Below are 18,035 nucleotides of genomic sequence, written 5' to 3' on the forward strand. Positions count from 1 at the left end.
AATGAATAAGGCACAAAAAGGTGCCCTAAATAACCAGATGACCACAGGAGGGAATCAGGGATGACCTCCTCTTATTCTCCTAGTGGTCACTAACCTCCTCCCACCCCCAAAAATGTGATGAAAACCATTACTTGTCAGCTTCTGTGCCAGCCTCAGATGTTATACTCAAGTCAATTAGAGCAGCATGCAGGTCCCTGGAGTAGTCTAGTGGTGGGTGCAGTGCACTGCAGATAGGTGGACCCAGGCTTCTACCCCCCCCCCCCCCCCACCCTACCTGTTACACTTGCAGAGGAAACAGTGAGCCCTCCAAAACTCACCAGAAACCCACTGTACCCACATATAGGTGCCCCCTTCATCTGTAAGGGCTATGATAGTGGTGTACAGTTGGGGGTAGTGGGTTTTCAGTGGGTTTTGGGGGGCTCAGCAGACAAGGTAAGGGAGCAATGGTCAGATGTGTACCTGGGAGCATTTTTTGAAATCCAATGCGGTGCCCCCTAGGGTGCCTTATTGCTGTCCTGAGATATCAGGGGGACCAGTATACTAAAAATGCTGTCTCCTCCTATATTCCAATGGCTTGATTTTGTGCGTTTTACACTTGGATGTTTTGGGGGGACCAAAATGTACCAAAAACGTCCATATCACAATACCTTCTATGTTCGAAAACAAAAGATAGACGTTTTTCTTTTTTTGAAAATTACCTTTTTTGTTATTCAGATTTTGGACGTTTTTTGCAAAATGTCCAAAGTCGGACTTAGACATCATACCAAAAATGCCCCTCCACGTAACTTTGTAAGTCTAAGTACTTTGAAAATATGCCTCCATATCTGCCTATGTGGATTTTAACCTTCACCTCTCTCCTGGCCCTTCAGCCTCATACTGGTGCCTATTTTACAAAAGCCTGCTCCCCCTGATATCAAAACCTGGCTACCCCTCTGGTGTGCATTCAGGTACAGTAGGTATTTTTCGGGTCCTAGAGCAGTGTTTCCCAAGTCCGGTCCTGGAGTACCCCTTGCCATTCAGGTTTTCAGGATATTCACAGTGAATATGCATGAACTTGATTTGCAAACACTGCCTCCATTATATGCAGATCTATTTCATGCATATCGATTGTGGATATCCTGATAACTTGACTGGCAAGGGGTACTCCAGGACCGGACTTGGGAAACACTGTCCTAGAGGGATCACATTTACAAAAAAAGAATAATAGTGGAGTTTGAACTTGTGTCCCTTGGTTTACACTCTAGTGCTCTAAACATTAGGTTAATCCTCTGATGTTTGTGTGGCCATACTTTTTAAAATGATGCCGGACATGAAATTCATGTCCCTGTGTTTTTGCCATTCATAAGTTGGATGTTTCACTTTGGAAAATGACTATTCCACTATTCATTTTGGATGTTTTCAGTGCAAAAACATCCATCTTACAGCCACAATCAAACAGGAAATCTAGATGTTTTACTTAGACGTTATTTTGAAAATGCTCCTCTGTACGTCCAAGCCTTCATAGCAAAAATAATGAAGCCTGCAAGGGGGAATCAGCAGAATAAGTTAAACCTGTGTTGGAAGCAGTTCTAGGATGCAGACTTGAAGGTATGATAGTAGCCACGTGTGAGACACATTCAGTTACACTTTTCTAGCTGTTTTAAACCGTATTTGGTGATGTGCATCTCATGCTAGCTTCTTTTTGCCCTACCCACTTCTATACAGATGTTCAGTATAAGTATAATAGCTATTACAAGAATTCAAAATGAGTATATAATAAACACTTGTGCTTGAGAAGCTGAGGCTAAGTAATAATGAACAGCTGTTCAGCTCATCCAGCACTTTCTGAATTCAGCCTCAGCCAAGCAATCCAATTTAATTTTTCAGTAGAGTGAAAGAAATTAGCTGCTCTCTAGGAGTGAAAAAAATATGAAAGAAGTCCTGTTCCTAAATATATTTTCATAGTTAAATAAGTTCAGGAGACAACTTCCCAATAAAATCAGCTTGTTTCTGCAATGTGATTCTAGGTGGAAGAGAAACTGTCTGTACTGTACCAGGCGCGTGTTGACAGGCTGATGTATTGTGCAGCTGTGATGTGTAGAGGGAGCTGCTACAGGGAAGCTGAAAGCCTTCTCTTTTATCAGAAAAGTCATAGAGGACTGTCAATTTCTATTTCACAAGGTTTTACAGCCATTTCACCAGAGTAATGTGTCCTATTCAGGCAATAATGGGAGGTAGAAAGCCCACTCACTGTTTCCATGGATTCCTCATCTAAATAAACTAGAAAAGAAAAATGCTCTCTACTATCCATCTATTAATTTTTTATTGTGATGATTATTATTATAAATAGCATTGATATCCAAGTAATCATTCATTTGGTTATATAAGGTACCTTTGATCATTTTCTTTTCTTTTTCTTGTGTGATTGTGTCTTCTATAGGCTAAGTCTATCAATTTTTGATATACTGCCTTCTATTTTTGAAGCACAGTTGAAGGTGGTTTAGATTGTAAGCTCTTTGAGCAGGGATTGTCCTTCTATGTTAAATTGTACAGCACTGCGTAACCCTAGTAGCGCTTTAGAAATGTTAAGTAGTAGTAGTTTACATATATAACTATTTATTTATTTATTTATTTGTAGCATTTGTATCCCACATTTTCCCACCAATTTGCAGGCTCAATGTGGCTTACATTTGCTGTAATGGCGGTTGCCATTACTGGGCAGAGTTACAGATGGTATTGCGTTAAGGTGTATACATACAGTATGTGGTAACATACATCAAACATAACATATATGTGCATACATACATGGTAAAAAGAATAAATTATGGTATTGTATGTAGGTTCCTGAGTAATAAATTGGATTGTAACATACATTAGGTCATTGACTATAGAGAGACCCTATTCAACATTCAGGTACTTGCACTGTCCCAGATTGGCTCACAATCTGTATATTGTACTTGGGACAATGTAGGGCTAAGTGACTTGCCCAGGGTTACATGGAGCTGCAGAGAGAATTGAACCTGGTTCCCCAGGATCTTAACTCACTGCCGACCGTTAGGCAGCAGTGGGAATCAAACCTGGCTCCCCAGGTCCACATCCCACTGCACTAACCGTTTGGCCACTCCTCCACTCCATTATAGAGTTCTTTTCTACATTTCATTTTTTATGTATTTTAGGGGCACTTTTACTAAGCTGTAGTAAATAGTGGCCGTAGTGCGCCTCTTACATGGGTCTTTCCTGCCCACTACCACAGTAGAAAAATGGCCGATTTTCCGTCATTTGAATTAATGGTAATGCGCTAATGTTGCCAATAGCGCATGGCTATTTTTAAAAATTAGCACATGAGCACTTACCGTAAGGTGGTAAGGGCTCACGTGCTAATCCTGCGCTGCTCAGTTAGTACACAGTAATATAGCTGCACTAAGGGGCCCTTTTACTAAGCCATGGTAAAAAGTGGCCTGTGGTAGTGTAGGCGCGTGCCAGGCCAGTTTTTACCACATCTACAAAAAAATTTTTTTAATGGGACAGGAAAAGGGCCTGCGGTAAAAATGAAACCAGTGCATGCCCAAAACCGGCCTGAGCCCTTAACGCCACCCATTGATCTAGCAGTAAAGGCTCATGCTCTACACACGCGGTGACTGGTTGGCACAAGCCAAGTGCCGATTACTGCCGGAACCGGTGCGTGTAGGAGGAAATAAATAAATAAATAAATAAATTATGCAGGCATTATAGGTGCATGCCAAATCTGAAATTACCACCAGGAGTGCTGCCCTGGTGGTAGTCTCATTTTGGTGCATGCTGCACGCTTGTAGGGCCTACCACAGCTTAGTAAAAGGGCCCCTAATTGATTAGCTTAGGAATGCTCACTTTCTGCCCCCAGACACGACCCCTCCACAAAAAAATTTAAATATTCTTTAGCTTGTGGCTTGCACAAGCAGATTGGGATCTTACCACAAGATGCCTAATCGTGTCCCATGGTAAAGGGGAAAGGAGAAGGGAAATGGGACTTGATATACAGCCTTTCTGTGGTATTTTGCAATTACATTCAAAGTGGTTTATAGGAGCTTATTTTGTACCTGGGGCAATGGAGAGTTAAGTGACTTGTCCACAGTCATAAGGAGCTGCAGTGGGAATCAAACCCAGTTCCCCAGGATCAAAGTCAGCTACATTAGCCACTAGGCTACTACTCCACTCCAGCATGTGCTAGTGCTTACCATAGCTTAGTAAAAGGCCCCCTTAGGGGCACTTTTACTAAGTGATAGTAAGCCCAATGTGAGCTTACCACATGCCAATTTAGAGCTACTGCTGGCCCAACACAGGTGCCAGCGGGAGTCCCAGCCCTAGCGCACACCATTTCCTGTATTATGGAAAATCAGGCAAGATTTTTTAGCACAGCACTAACCTAGAAGTAATCAGGCAGCACCGCACACTGGGTTAGCGTTGGAGCCCTTACCGCCAACTCAATGGGTGGCGGTAAGTGCTCCCCCTCCATGGCCATGCGGTAAGAGCAATCTTACCGCATGGCCATGTATTTTTGCAGCCTTTTTACCTGCTGCAGTAAAAAGGGCTGCAGCATGTGGCAAAAATGGCCCCTGTCGCTAGTGCAGGGCCCTTTTTAACATGGCTTTGTGAAAAGGTCCCCCGAATTAGTAAATTACCTTTACTTGGCTGCTCCCAAATTTGGCAATACAGCAAATGTTTAAATAAACATAAACAAAGTTTGAGGAGAAAATTGTTTTAGCTCACTATCCCCACCCTGTGTGTGAATACCCAGTGAAATTAGATTTGCCTCATATATTTCTTAAAATACCCAAACATTAATATCATTACTTATTCTGTGCTCCTTCGGTACTTGAACAGAATTCTCTGGCCAGGTAGCAACATTTGAAAAGATCCAGCAGTTAGGTTCTTCAGAAACTGTTAAAGGTCAAGAACTGAGGTTTCAATCATCTTGGATCTTATTTCTCTCTGTAACTGAGAGGTAGGATGCACAAGCCCTTCCTCTCAATCCCCCCCCCCCCCCCCCCCACCTTCAAAGAGAGAGAGAGAGAGTCATGCAGACACTGGGGGGACCTGTTCCATTTTCCTTGGCATCATCACCAGAGCAGAAAAGAAAACCATTGAGGTCTTAGTCACGGTTACTAAACTGCAGGAATCCAAGCACTGTTACTGAGATTTCCACATTCCCTTGCTATTGAAAAGCATGGAGGGGAGTTTCTTTCTTTCTTTCTTTCTAAGCTCAGCTAATCAGTCAGCACATTGAAACTTCCGTTTAGAGATAAACATTTGCTGATTTACATCATGTGGATCATTTGTCACTGCCACACTGGCTTGAAGGGCTGATTTCCCAGAAAAGCATCTCTGGTTTTATCCCCCCTCTTAGAAGATGGAGGAAGTGATCCGAGCACAGGTTATTCCAGAGAAACAGAGTTTTCGGGAGCAAAATATCAGCCTCACGGCCACAGTCCCCAACCTAACGGGGACCCTAGAGGACCTTCTTCACATCAACACCCACCTCTCCTCCAAGATCCTTTTCACAGTGCTGTATGTCTTGATTTTCCTAGTGGGGATTACTGGGAATGTGCTGACCATCTACCTGGTGCTGAAGAAGCACCACATGCAAAACCTGCAGGGCACAGCTCACTACCACTTGGTCAGCTTGGCACTTTCTGATATCCTGATCCTACTTATCAGCATCCCCATCGAGCTGTACAACTTCATCTGGGTCCACTACCCCTGGATCTTTGGAGATGTAGTCTGTAGGAGTTATTATTTTCTCCGCGATATTTGCTCCCATGCCACGGTTTTGAACATCACCAGTTTGAGCTGTGAGAGGTTTTTGGCTGTCTGTCACCCAATTAGAGCTAAGAGGATCATGTCAAAGAAAAGGACCAAAAAACTGCTTTCCCTAATCTGGATATCTTCTGTGGGGTTCTCCCTTCCCATGGCTTTCATCATGGGTGTAAAATATGAGAGCAGGACCCTCCAGGGTGAGCCTGACCCCACCTTGGGAATCTGTACCAACCTAGTATCTAATGCTACCCTGAAGATCTTCATTCAGGTACCGAAATGCTGATTAAAAATAGAATTTTTAAATCATTTTTATGCAAAGTTCTCCAAATTATGTTGTTCAAGCGTCTTTTCTCTGTTTAAAAAAACCAAAGCTACAAATGTATAATGAAATATCTCAACAACATATGTATGTTCCTTTATGATTTCTAATTTGAGCTGTAGCTTCTTTGACATTTCAGAGGTGCTAATGTGTCAAGCTGAAATTGTTTTTCCACTTTTCAGAGCTTAAAAGTAGTGAAATATTGATTGATTGATTGATTGATTGATTGATTTATGTATTTATTTATTTATTTGGATTTTGCTCACACCTTATCTGTAGTAGCTCAAAGTGAGTTACATTCAGGTACACTGGGTCAAAATTATGTTTTGCAAGAGCTTCTATGATATTAATACTCATACTCTTCTGTTATTTAATTTCCTACCGGCCCTTGTTTGTACCTCCTGTTGTTTGCTCCCCTCCCAAGATGTTCCTTATTCTCTGTTCTGACTTGAATTTGTATGATGTTCTTTTCATAAATGTTGTTAGCCACATAGAGCCCGCCATGGTGGGAATCTGTGGGATATAAATGTTCTATTGGAACATTTAAGTTCCTTAGTGTTGTGTTGTGCCATTTGGGGAGACAATGACTCAAGCGTGCAGAACTGCTTTATATACCCTCACATACACTCTTATAAACCTGCCTGGTGGTGTAGGTACATAGGAACAGCACCTATTTTTATGTAATATACACAAAGGCATTCCAGGGGTAAAGAACAGGCAGAGCAGGGATGGAATTGTGTATATTTTGTAAAATATGCACATGCATCTATTCTTACCAAAACTCAAATTATATGCTAGGAACAATATTAAGTAGCTCTCTCACACAAATTATCCAATTCCTCTAGAGAACACATTGAAAAAGTATGCAAAATTTATTACAAAGTATTCAAAAGCATTTTCAAAAACAATTAATTATCCACATTCCCCCACCAATGTCCCAATAAAAATGTGCACCCATGTATAAAAGTTCAAACCTAAATCTAAACTAATTGCTTTATAGTGCCATAACAGCAGAAAATCCTCATTTCACAAGCAAATGTGTAATACAATTTTGTGTCTTCTTGTCACTTCACGAAATCCAGGATTAAAACATTCACACAGTTCGGAGATGCTTGAATCCAAAGGCTAAGCATTCAAATAGCGTACATCCTTCAGCCTGACACAGTGCTGTGTTTTGTCTCAACGGCATCTTCAGGAACTGATTACATATTCAACAACTCATACACACAATTATACCTGCCTCAGAACATGCGTAAAGGTGTATGCCTACTTTCCTTATAATAATTTTATGAGCGCTACATACAGGGCTAAATTCTATAAATGACACTTTAAAAAATCGGTGTTGAAAAATACACTGAGTGCTACTCTATAAGCCATGTCTAAAGTTGGGCATGGTTCATAGAATAGCGTTAAATCCCAGGTATAGTGCTTAAATTTAGGTGCGTCCATTTGCACCAATGAAAACGTAGTAAAAATGCTCACACCTACATTTATGCGTGGTGCCTCCTTATTTTATAATTGTGCATGTAACCAAAAACTACACCCATGATCCACCCTAAACCACCCATGACCCTTCCATTTCTGCACTCCCTTTTTCAGGACACATGTAAAATTTAGGCGTGTATCAGGTGCCTAAATTAACACACATATATCTTAATTGATTCCAATTAGTGCTGATAATAGTACTGCTACTACTACTTATCATTTCTATAGTGCTACTAGATGTACGCAGTGCTGTACACTGGACATGAAGAGACAGTCCCTGATCGACAGAGCTTACAATCTAATTAGGACAGACAAACAGGACAAACAAGAGATGAGGGAATATTAAAGTGAGGATGATAAAATAAGGGTTCTGAACATGAAACGCCCATATATATGCCCATAAACATGCTCCTGTTAAGCTATGCGCGTTTATTTTGAACTGCGCACTTTGTAATTTAGATGCAGTTCTTTACAGAATACACTTAGTGATTTCCATGCATAAATTATAATTATTGCCAATTAGTGCTTGTTATTGCTTGTTAAGTGCTGTTTAAAATGCTGATTACCTTGTTACGCCAATTAAAGTTATGCGCATATCTCCATGTGGAATCTAGGCATCATATTTAGAATCCGGGATAACTGAATATTTATTCAGTGCCTCTTTTACCAAGTGTCTCTTTCCTGCAGGAAATGGCCATGCAGCAAGGTGGCCATTTCAGGGGAAGCCCTTACCACCACCACACATTGAGGTAGCAGTAAGGGCACTGCCCAATTACAGCAGGTACACTCCGTTGCTACAAAAATTAATATACGTTTGTAGTGATGGATATGACGGTGCACCAGGGTGGGAAGTACCGCAAGGCTGCTGCGGTAGCCTGGCGGTACTTCCTGTTTAACAAGAGGTAAGCCCTCAGCTAATATGCATACACAATTTCTGTTCATGCCCAAATTTGCATGCGCATCTCAAAGTGCCTTTTGTAGAATTATGGGGACAGTGAGGAGGGGGTAATTCTCTATAGGGTACCTAAAGTTAGACAACAGGATGCTCCACACTAAGGCCTAGATTCTATATATGACTCCAAAAAATCAGTGCTGAAAAAATGCTATTCTATAAACCACACTTAAAGTTAGGCGCGGTTTATAGAATAGCGATTACACCCAGGGGTCACACGTAAATTTAGGTGTAAATGCTCGCAACTATATTTACACACAGAGCCCCCATATTTTCTATAATTACACACATGACTCAAAATCACGCCCCTGATCCACCACAAAATGCCCACGACCCTCCCATTTCTGCACTCCTTCTTTAGGCCGTGCATAAAATCTAGGCGCAGATCCCATGCCTACATTTACGCGTAGTGGAGTAGATGCTTAAGTTGCTTTTATAAAATAATCTACCAAACCCTAACAAGACAAAACAAAATCTTCAATGAATGAAACAAACCCAAATTTCTGTGACAAAGCACACTTTACTCAAAATATCTGTGAAAGAGAGCTTGTCATAATTTACCAACAGCCAACTGGCAGCCACACTTGCAGTGGGTATTAATGGCTAGTTGAAATTATATTCATAGGCGCTCTCTTGTGTTTATTAATAAAAGCATGTATTTCCATGAAGCTATGTATTTATATCCTTATATTGATTATGCCCTTATATTCAATGATACCACACCACTTATCAAAGCAAAGCAGCATAATACTTTCTTTGAAATAGAAATGACAATGTGCTTCTCTGAAACGTTTATCAGTAATAACTCTGTGCTGTAATTTCCTGCTGCATGGTTAAACACAGCACATACTTATATTAAATAATCATAAAGGATGTTTAAAGAGCGCGTCTGATTATAATTTTAACTACCCATTAATCAGAGCTGGAAGTGTAGCTGGAAGCTGACTGTTAGTAGATTATGAGAGCCTCTCTTTCACATATATTTTGAGTAAAGTGTGTTTTTTTTCATAGAACTTTACTTTTATAAAATAAGAACAACATATATGCCTCTTGTGTCTTTCCTTTTCAGGAGCCCTGTTACAAAAAGTAATCTCCACATAGGGCATCAACCATAGTTTTACTCCATTGGAATCCTGATATCTTTGACTTTTAGCTTCGCTGGGCATCCCATAATGAATTTAAACTGATTTTCCTTTGGGAAATGGTAATTCTTTAGAAATCTGTTTCTTAAAATATTACGGTCCTTCTTTACTAAGGTACGCTAGCGTTTTTAGCACACAATAAAAATTAGCATGCACTAATACTAGAGACACCCATAGGAATATGTGGGTGTCTCTAGCGTTAGCGTGCGCTAATTTTTAGTGCAGGGTAAAAATGCTACAGCACGACTTAGTAAACAGGGCCCTATGATAGCTAGAAAATGTAAATATTCATCCATTCACTGCAGTAAGTTGGCATAATCAGTGTCCGTTACCTTCAATTATGTGTTCAGCTGGAATTGTTCTAGTTTCAGCTTCTCTGCGGATCACTCATGTTAAGCACAAATGTATATTAACCAATAGACTGTATTATACACAAGCTGTTTCTTTCCATTAACTCTGGAGGGGTTCATTGGATTTGCAGGTATGCCAGTTGGTGGCATTTCATTGACTCCTGTGGAATCTGTGAAATCACAAACCTCAGTAGCATGTTAGTAACAAGGAAGGCTATCCTACTTGCCTTCTGCACAAGAACTACTTTTTTAAAAAAAAAGATCATTTTCTCAAACAGTCTGCAACTCAGATATTTAGTAGTTTTAGATTATTTATTTATTTATTGCATTTGTATCCCACATTTAATGTGCCCAAGATAGGAAATTCATGACACCTTTTCTCATTTTTTTTAATTGTGTTAATTTAAAGACTAGAAATTTGCAAACCATTTGGGGCCACATTCTCTAAACTGCACGATGCTAAGTGCTATTCTATAAACAGTGCTGAAAGTTAAGCGCAGTTACATCAAGTAAAACTTGGTGTAAATGCTGAAACATAAATTAGGCACAGAGGGCCCGATTCTATGTATGGTGCCTAAAATTAACGTGCCTAAGACACATTAATTCTAAATACCGTGCGTAAATCTGTGTGCGGTATTTAGAACACCCTTAGGCGTAGTTTATGCGACTTTACGTGCGTTCACTTACACCAATGAAAAGCTGGTGTAAATCCCATATTTTATAAGAATGCACATAGATTTTGGCATGCCCATGAAACGCCCCTAAGCACGTCCTTTTTTGCCTGCACATGTTAGAATTTAGGCACAGTACATCACAGAATACGCTTAGCAATGTAAGTGCATAAATTCTAATTTTTGCCAATTATTGCTTGTTAAGAGCTGTTAACGCTTAACAGCTTGTTAAAGCAATTAATCTACGTGTGTAGTTATAGAATATGCCTAGATTTACATGCGGAAACATGTGGAACTCTAGGCACGCTATAGAGAATCCGGGGGAGAGCATTTGTATTCTATAACAATGCACATAGATTTTAGAAATGCCTATGACACACCCCCTTTTCAACTGTATGACTTAGAATTTATGCGCAGCTTGTTATAGAATATGCTTAGACAGTTGTGTGCGCAAATCCTAATTAATTCCACGTTAGTGTCAATAATTGCTTGTTAAGTGTAAATTATCGGTGCTGATCGGCTTGTTAAGTAATTAGGTTGTGTGCAGAAATCCAGAATATGACTGGATTTGCGCACACAACTTAAGTCGCACTATATAGAATCCAGGGGATTCTGCCCAGCTTTAGACATGAGGATTTGCACTAAGTAAACCCTGATGTAAATCCTTGCCTCTAAATTAGGCACAGTATTTCAGCAGGAATCCAGCCTGCCTGTCTGACATTGCAGCCTGGATGTCTCACTGCCATCTGAAACTAAACAAGGCCAAGACTGAGCAGCTTATTTTCCCCTTAAACCCACCTCTTCTCTTCCCTCATTCTGTATCTCTGTGGATAACACTCTCATACTCTATGTGTTATCAGCTCTTAACCTTGGGGTCACCTTTGATTCCTCTTTCTCTCCTTCTGTACACATATCCAAAAGACTGCTCCCCCCCTTTTTTTTTTTTCTCTTCTTCTTCTTCTCCACCTCCTCTTTCCTTCCCTTTTTCTTAATGTGATTCTAACTGTGGATAGTTGCTTCTTAAATGTGAGCTCCAGTTTTGCCATGATTTGTAAATGTTGCTCATTTTTCTGTGGTGAGCTCTTGCTTCTATTGTATTGTATTGAAATCCAATAAAAGATATTAAACTGCTAAAACCTGTCATTTCTTTCTCTATAATATCACCAAAATTCGTCCCTTCCTTTCTGAGCATACTACCAAAACCCTTATTCACACTCTTATCACTTCTCGCTTAGACTACTGCAACTTGTTTCTCACAGGTCTCCCACTAAGCCATCTCTCTCCCCTTCAATCTGTTCCAAGCTCTGCTGCATGATTTATGTTCCACCACTGTCGCTATGCTCATATTGGCCCTTTCCGCACGTCACTTCATTGACTCCCTATCCATTTCCACATGCAATTCAAACTCCTTTTATTGACTTACAAGTGCATTCACTCTGCAGTTCCTCAGTACCTCTCCACTCTTATCTCTTCCTATACTCCTCCCCAGAAACTCCGTTCACCAAGTCAATCTTTCTTATCTGTACCCTTCTTCTCCACTGTGAACTCCAGACTCCATTCCTTTTATCTTGCTGCAACATACGCCTGGAATAGACTTTCTGAATCAGTATGTCAAGCTCCAGCTCTGGCCATCTTCAAATCTAGGCTAAAAGCCTACCTTTTTGATGCTGCTTTTCAACTCCTAACTCCTATTCACTTGTTCAGTACCCATGTCTGTTTTATAATTCCCACCTTAAGTACATAAGTATTGCCATACTGGGACAGACCAAAGGTCCATCAAGCCCAGCATCCTGTTTCCAAGTCCATCAAGCCCAGCATCCTGTTTCCAACAGTGGTCAATCCAGGTTACAAATACCTGGCAAGATCCCCCCAAAAAATACAAAACAATTTATGCTGCTAATCCCAGAAATAGTGGATTTTTTCCCCAAGTCCAATTTAATAATGGTCTATGGACTTTTCCTTTAGGAAGCCATCCAAACCTTTTTAAAACTCTGCCAAGCTAACCGCCTTTACCACATTTTCTGGCAACGAATTCAAGAGTTGAATTACACGTTGAGTGAAGAAACATTTTCTCCGATTCATTTTAAATGTACTACTTTGTAGCTTCATCGCATGCCCCCTACTCCTAGTATTTTTGGAAAGAGTAAACAAACGATTCATGTCTACCCGCTCCACTCTACTCATTATTTCATAGACCCCTATCATATCTCCCCTCAGCCATCTTTTCTCCAAGCTGAAGAGCCCTAGCCGCTTTAGCCTTTCCTCATAGGGAAGTCGTCCCATCCCCTTTATCATTGTCATCGTCCTTCTCTGTACCTTTTCTAATTCCACTATATCTTTTTGAGATGCGGCGACCAGAATTGAACACAATATTTGAGGTGCGGTCGCACCATGGAGCGATACAAAGGCATTATAACGTCCTCATTGTTGTTTTCCATTCCTTTCCTAATAATACCTAACATTCTATTTGCTTTCCTAGCCGCCGCCGCACACTGAGCAGAAGGTTTCAACGTATCATCAACGACGACACCTAGGTCCCTTTCTTGGTCGGTGACTCCTAACATGGAACCTTGCAAGATGTAGCTATAGTTTGGGTTCCTCTTTCCCACATGCATCACTTTGCACTTGCTCACATTAAACGTCATCTGCCATTTAGACGCCCAGTCTCCCAGTCTCGTAAGGTCGTCTTGTAATATTTCACAATCCGCCCTCGATTTAACTACTTTGAATAACTTTGGGTTGTCAGCATATTTAATTACCTCACTAGTTACTCCCATCTCTAGGTCATTTATAAATATGTTAAAAAGCAGTGGTCCCAGCACAGACCCCTGGGGAATCGCATTAACTACCCTTCTCCATTGAGAATATTGACCATTTAACCCTACTCTCTGGAAAGTCATGGGATAGGAGGTAGTGTCCTATTGTGGATTAAAAACTGGTTAAAAGATAGAAAACAATTTCCTCTGGAGTCTTTCATGAGGTACTTTCCCTTCACTAAATCCATGTTGGCTTTGTCTCATTAACCCATGCCTTTGAATATGCTCTGTAATTTTGTTATTTATAATAGTCTCTACCATTTTGCCCGGCACCGACGTCAGACTCACCGGTCTATAATTTCCCAGATCTCCTCAGGAACCCTTTTTAAAAATCGGCGTTACATTGGCCACCCTCCAATCTTCTGGTACCAGGCTTGATTTTAAGGATAAATTACATATTACTAACAATAATTCCGCAAGTTCATTTTTCTGTTCTGTCAGTACTCTGGGATGAATACTAACCAGCCCAGGATATTAGCTACTCTTCAATTTGTCAAATTGCCCCATTACATCCTCTAGGTCTATAGAGATTTCATTCAGTTTCTCCGACTTGTCAGCTTTGCCTGGACTTGAAAACGGCCAAAGATGGGGCTAGACATACAGGCTCGGGAAGTCTATTCCAGGCGTGAGGTGCAGCGAGATAAAAGGAACGGAGTCTGGAATTAGCAGTAGAGGAGAAGGGGACAGACAAGAGAGGTCTATCTGCAGAGCGGAGTGCCCAAGGGAGGGGGTGTAGGGAAAGACAAGAGTGGAGAGGTACTGGGGAGCAGCAGAGTGAATGCACTTATAGGTCAGTAAGAGAAGTTTGAATTGAATGCGGAAACGGATAGGGAGCCAGTGAAGTGACTTGAGGAGAGGGCTAATGTGAGCATAGCGACTTTGGTGGAAAATTAGGGGGAAAGATGAGAAGCTCAGTTCTGGCCATGTTAAGTTTCAGGTGACGTTGAGACATCCAGGCAGCGAAATCAGATAGGCAGGCTGAAACATTGGTCTGGATGCTGGTTGAGATTTCAGGGGTAGAGAGGTAGATCTGGGAGTCGTCAGCGTAGAGATGGTATTGAAAGCCATGGGATGATATCAGAGAGCCAAGGGAAGAAGTGTAGATGGAGAACAGGAGAGGACCGAGAACAGAACCTTGAGGTACACCGATAGGTAGTGGGATAGAAGTGGAAGAGGATCCACCAGAGTGTACACTAAAGGTGTGAAGTGAGAGGTAGGAGGAGAACCAGGAAAGAACAGAGCCCTGGAATCCAAGTGAAGACAACGTATCAAGGAGTAAGCTGTGATCAACAGTGTCAAAAGCGGCGGATAGATCAAGAAGGATGAGGATAAAATAGAGACCTTTGGATTTGGCCAGAAACAGGTCGTTGGAGACTTTTGTAAGTGCAGTTTCAGTTGAATGAAGAGGGCGAAAGCCAGATTGGAGTGGGTCAAGAACAGCATGAGATGAAAGAAAGTCAAGACAGCAGTGGTGAAAGGCACATTCAAGTATCTTGGAGAGGAAGGGGGAGGAGGGAGATGGTTCGATAGTTGGAAGGACAGATAGGGTCAAGTGAAGGCTTCTTAAGGAGTGGTGTGACCACAGCATGTTTGAAGGCATCAGGAATGGTCGCAGTGGAAAGTGAAAGATTGAGGATATGACAGAAAGTACATAAGTAATGCCACACTGGGAAAAGACCAAGGGTCCATCGAGCCCAGCATCCTATCCACGACAGCGGCCAATCCAGGCCAAGGGCACCCGGCAAGCTTCCCAAACGTACAAACATTCTATATATGTTATTCCTGGAATTGTGGATTTTTCCCAAAGGGGAAAGGGGTGAGAGTAGGAGAGATGGTGCTAAGAAGGTGGGTAGGAATGGGATCAGAGGAACAAGTAGTTCATTTTGAGGAGGAGAGAAGATGAGTTGTTTCTTCATCAGTGACTTCAGGAAAGGAGGAAAAGGATGGAGGGGTTGGGGAGATAGGGGATGGGCATCAATGGATTGTCAATGGTGGTCTATTGTACTGTGTGTCTTGATTTCTCTTTCTTTAGAGCTGTGCTGAATAATTTTGTTCACCCTAAATATCACCTGAATAGTCCCTTTTACAACAGCTAATATTTAGCAAATCCTGAATATCTTAAAATATTAGGCTCCGCAGGCTGAAAACACAGTGAACTCATCTCTGAGTGATTATGGAATCTGATATGAATTTTAAAGGCAGGTCTCTGAGTATAAAACAAGGAGGAGGTAGGACAAAGTAGTTTTTAGAATATTTTAGAGATTTTAATGAGAGCTCTTAAGACATATTACACAGATTGTCCCTATTCTCAGACATCATTTCTTACCAGCTCTTCATGTTTTTTCATATTTCATGCTGTGAAGAAAGTACTGCTTAAAAATACTTAATTGCTAGTTGCAGTAAGTGAAAAGCTTGGTCATTGTTACAAAAGAAAGCATTTAAGAGTAGCATTACAGCATTATAGTCAATTGCACATCAAAACCGATCTGTAATACATTTATAGTAGAATTTATTTGGATTTCTTCTTAAATATAGGGGCATTTTAGTCTCTGGTAGGCAGCCTGAAACAATAAGATTAACAAACCCCGACAGAGCACAGTAAATATATTCTCTCTCTCTCTCTTTCTCTCTCAATCTCTCTCTCAGATTTAGCTTGTACCTTTTTTAGTAATAGCTCAGGGCACATTACAATCTGGTACACATGCCTGCTTATAATCGAACGAGACAAACGCCCAAGTTCCGACCTAAATCGGGAGATGGACGTTAATCTCACAAAAACGAGTAAATCCATATAATCGAAAGCAATGTTTCAGTGCGCCCGTGTCGCTCGTACGTGGACGTAAAAACGTCCAAATAAGAGGCGTGTCGGGGGCATGTTAGGAGCGGTGATACGACGTGGACGGGTACAACGTATAACGAATAGCGAAAGGGCTCTGGTTGAGCGGGAAGATGGGCGTAATATGATGGACCCGAAATAAAAGCGACCAGAGCAAGGGGGAAATCGTCTTTAGACCCATTAGCGATTGTGTGTAGTTGGAGAGTGGCGATATTGTTGGTGGAAGAGCGGAAGTGGTGGTTGCAGAGAGAAAGCCGAGCGTGTTGAGTACCTGTGACGGTCGTCTGTGTGCCCTGCCTCTTTTTGTGTCTTACCCTTTGACCATTCCTTACTCCTACTCCTTTGCTCCATCGCCCCCTTCCCCTCCCCCTATCCCTCCCCATTCACTCTTCCCACGTGTGTACTCTATTCCCTGACCTCCATTTGTCTCTGTGTTCCTGTACTGTTTGGCGAGTGAGTGGCCAGAGGGCGTGGTGGCTGGAAGTGAAAGATCTGTGTGTGTTGCTGTTTGTTTGACTACTAGTCCTAATACTTGCACTGGTGGTGGGGATATGGATGCACTTAATGCACTTGTGGCATGCATGCTACACGAAGAGGCCACCCACCGCAGGAGGTATTCACGGCCCCGAGTGTTTAGGCCCCGCACCACCTTCCTACAACTCACTGACCAGCAGTGTCTAACAAGGTTCAGGTTTGATAGGGCCACTATTCGTCAGCTGTGCGAGCAGCTGACACCCCTCCTTCAGCCCCAGACACGTAGGAATAACCCCATCCCTGCCCACCTCAAAATCACTTCCGCTCTCTCTGTCCTGGCCACTGGCAGTTTTCAATCGGTATTAGCTGCTAACACAGGCCTCACCCAGGCTTCTATTTCACACTGTCTCACCCAGTTCCTGGATGCCTTCATAACTCACACCTCACACTACATCACTTTCCCCACCACCCCCCAGGCCCTGCACAACAACATGGCCACCTTCTATGCTGTTGCTAGATTCCCCTCGGTCATCGGTGTGATAGACTGCACACACATAGCCCTCAGACCCCCCCGGGCACACGAAGCCACCTACAGAAATAGGAAGGCATTTCATTCTATGAACATGCAAGTTGTATGTGATGCCCAGGGGGAGATATTAGACGTGTGTGCCAGGTACCCCGGCTCCAGCCACGATGCCTACATCCTACAGCACTCGGGCATCTTCCGCAGGTTCGAGCGAGGGGAGTTCATTGGTGGATGGCTACTAGGTAAGTGCAACATGCATGTACCACCCATACTAGACCTCCTCCACTGGGCAACCCTCCGCCCTGGCTTCCTCCACCACAACCCACTATCCAAATACCCCCGCCCCCCCCCTGTACCTGCTCCAAGCGATACACACTCATCTATCTCATTCTGCTTTTCTGCAAAGGTGACCGAGGCTACCCGCAGAGGACATGGCTCATGACCCCCCTGATCCACCCACAACCAGGGCCAGAAGAAACCTACAACAGGAAACATCGCAGCACCCGGGGGATCATTGAGCGCACCTTTGGTTTATTGAAAAACCGCTTCCGCTGTCTGGACCGGTCTGGAGGAGAGCTGCTCTACAGTCCAGAAAAGGTGGCCAAGATCTTTGTGGCGTGCTGCATGTTACACAATTTGGCCCAGCGCAGAGGACAGCCTCTCCCAGAGGAGCCACAGCCACCACCAGAAGA

General features: G+C 42.3%; 1 protein-coding gene across 1 annotated transcript in view; it reads left to right on the top strand.

Annotated features, from left to right (window-relative positions):
* Window positions 1–422: 422 nt before the first annotated feature.
* NTSR2 (neurotensin receptor 2) overlaps window positions 423–18,035 on the top strand; it is a gene marked incomplete at its 5' end in the record, with an annotated part of 38,474 nt that continues 20,861 nt past the window's right edge. Inside the window, 2 exons of the mRNA XM_030195151.1 lie at window positions 423–446; window positions 5,471–6,040. Of these exons, the coding sequence (XP_030051011.1) occupies window positions 423–446; window positions 5,471–6,040 (594 nt within the window). The remainder of the gene's footprint in view (window positions 447–5,470; window positions 6,041–18,035) is intronic.

This window comes from Microcaecilia unicolor, chromosome 3, assembly GCF_901765095.1.
Source record: "Microcaecilia unicolor chromosome 3, aMicUni1.1, whole genome shotgun sequence".
NCBI classification, from domain to species: domain Eukaryota; kingdom Metazoa; phylum Chordata; class Amphibia; order Gymnophiona; family Siphonopidae; genus Microcaecilia; species Microcaecilia unicolor.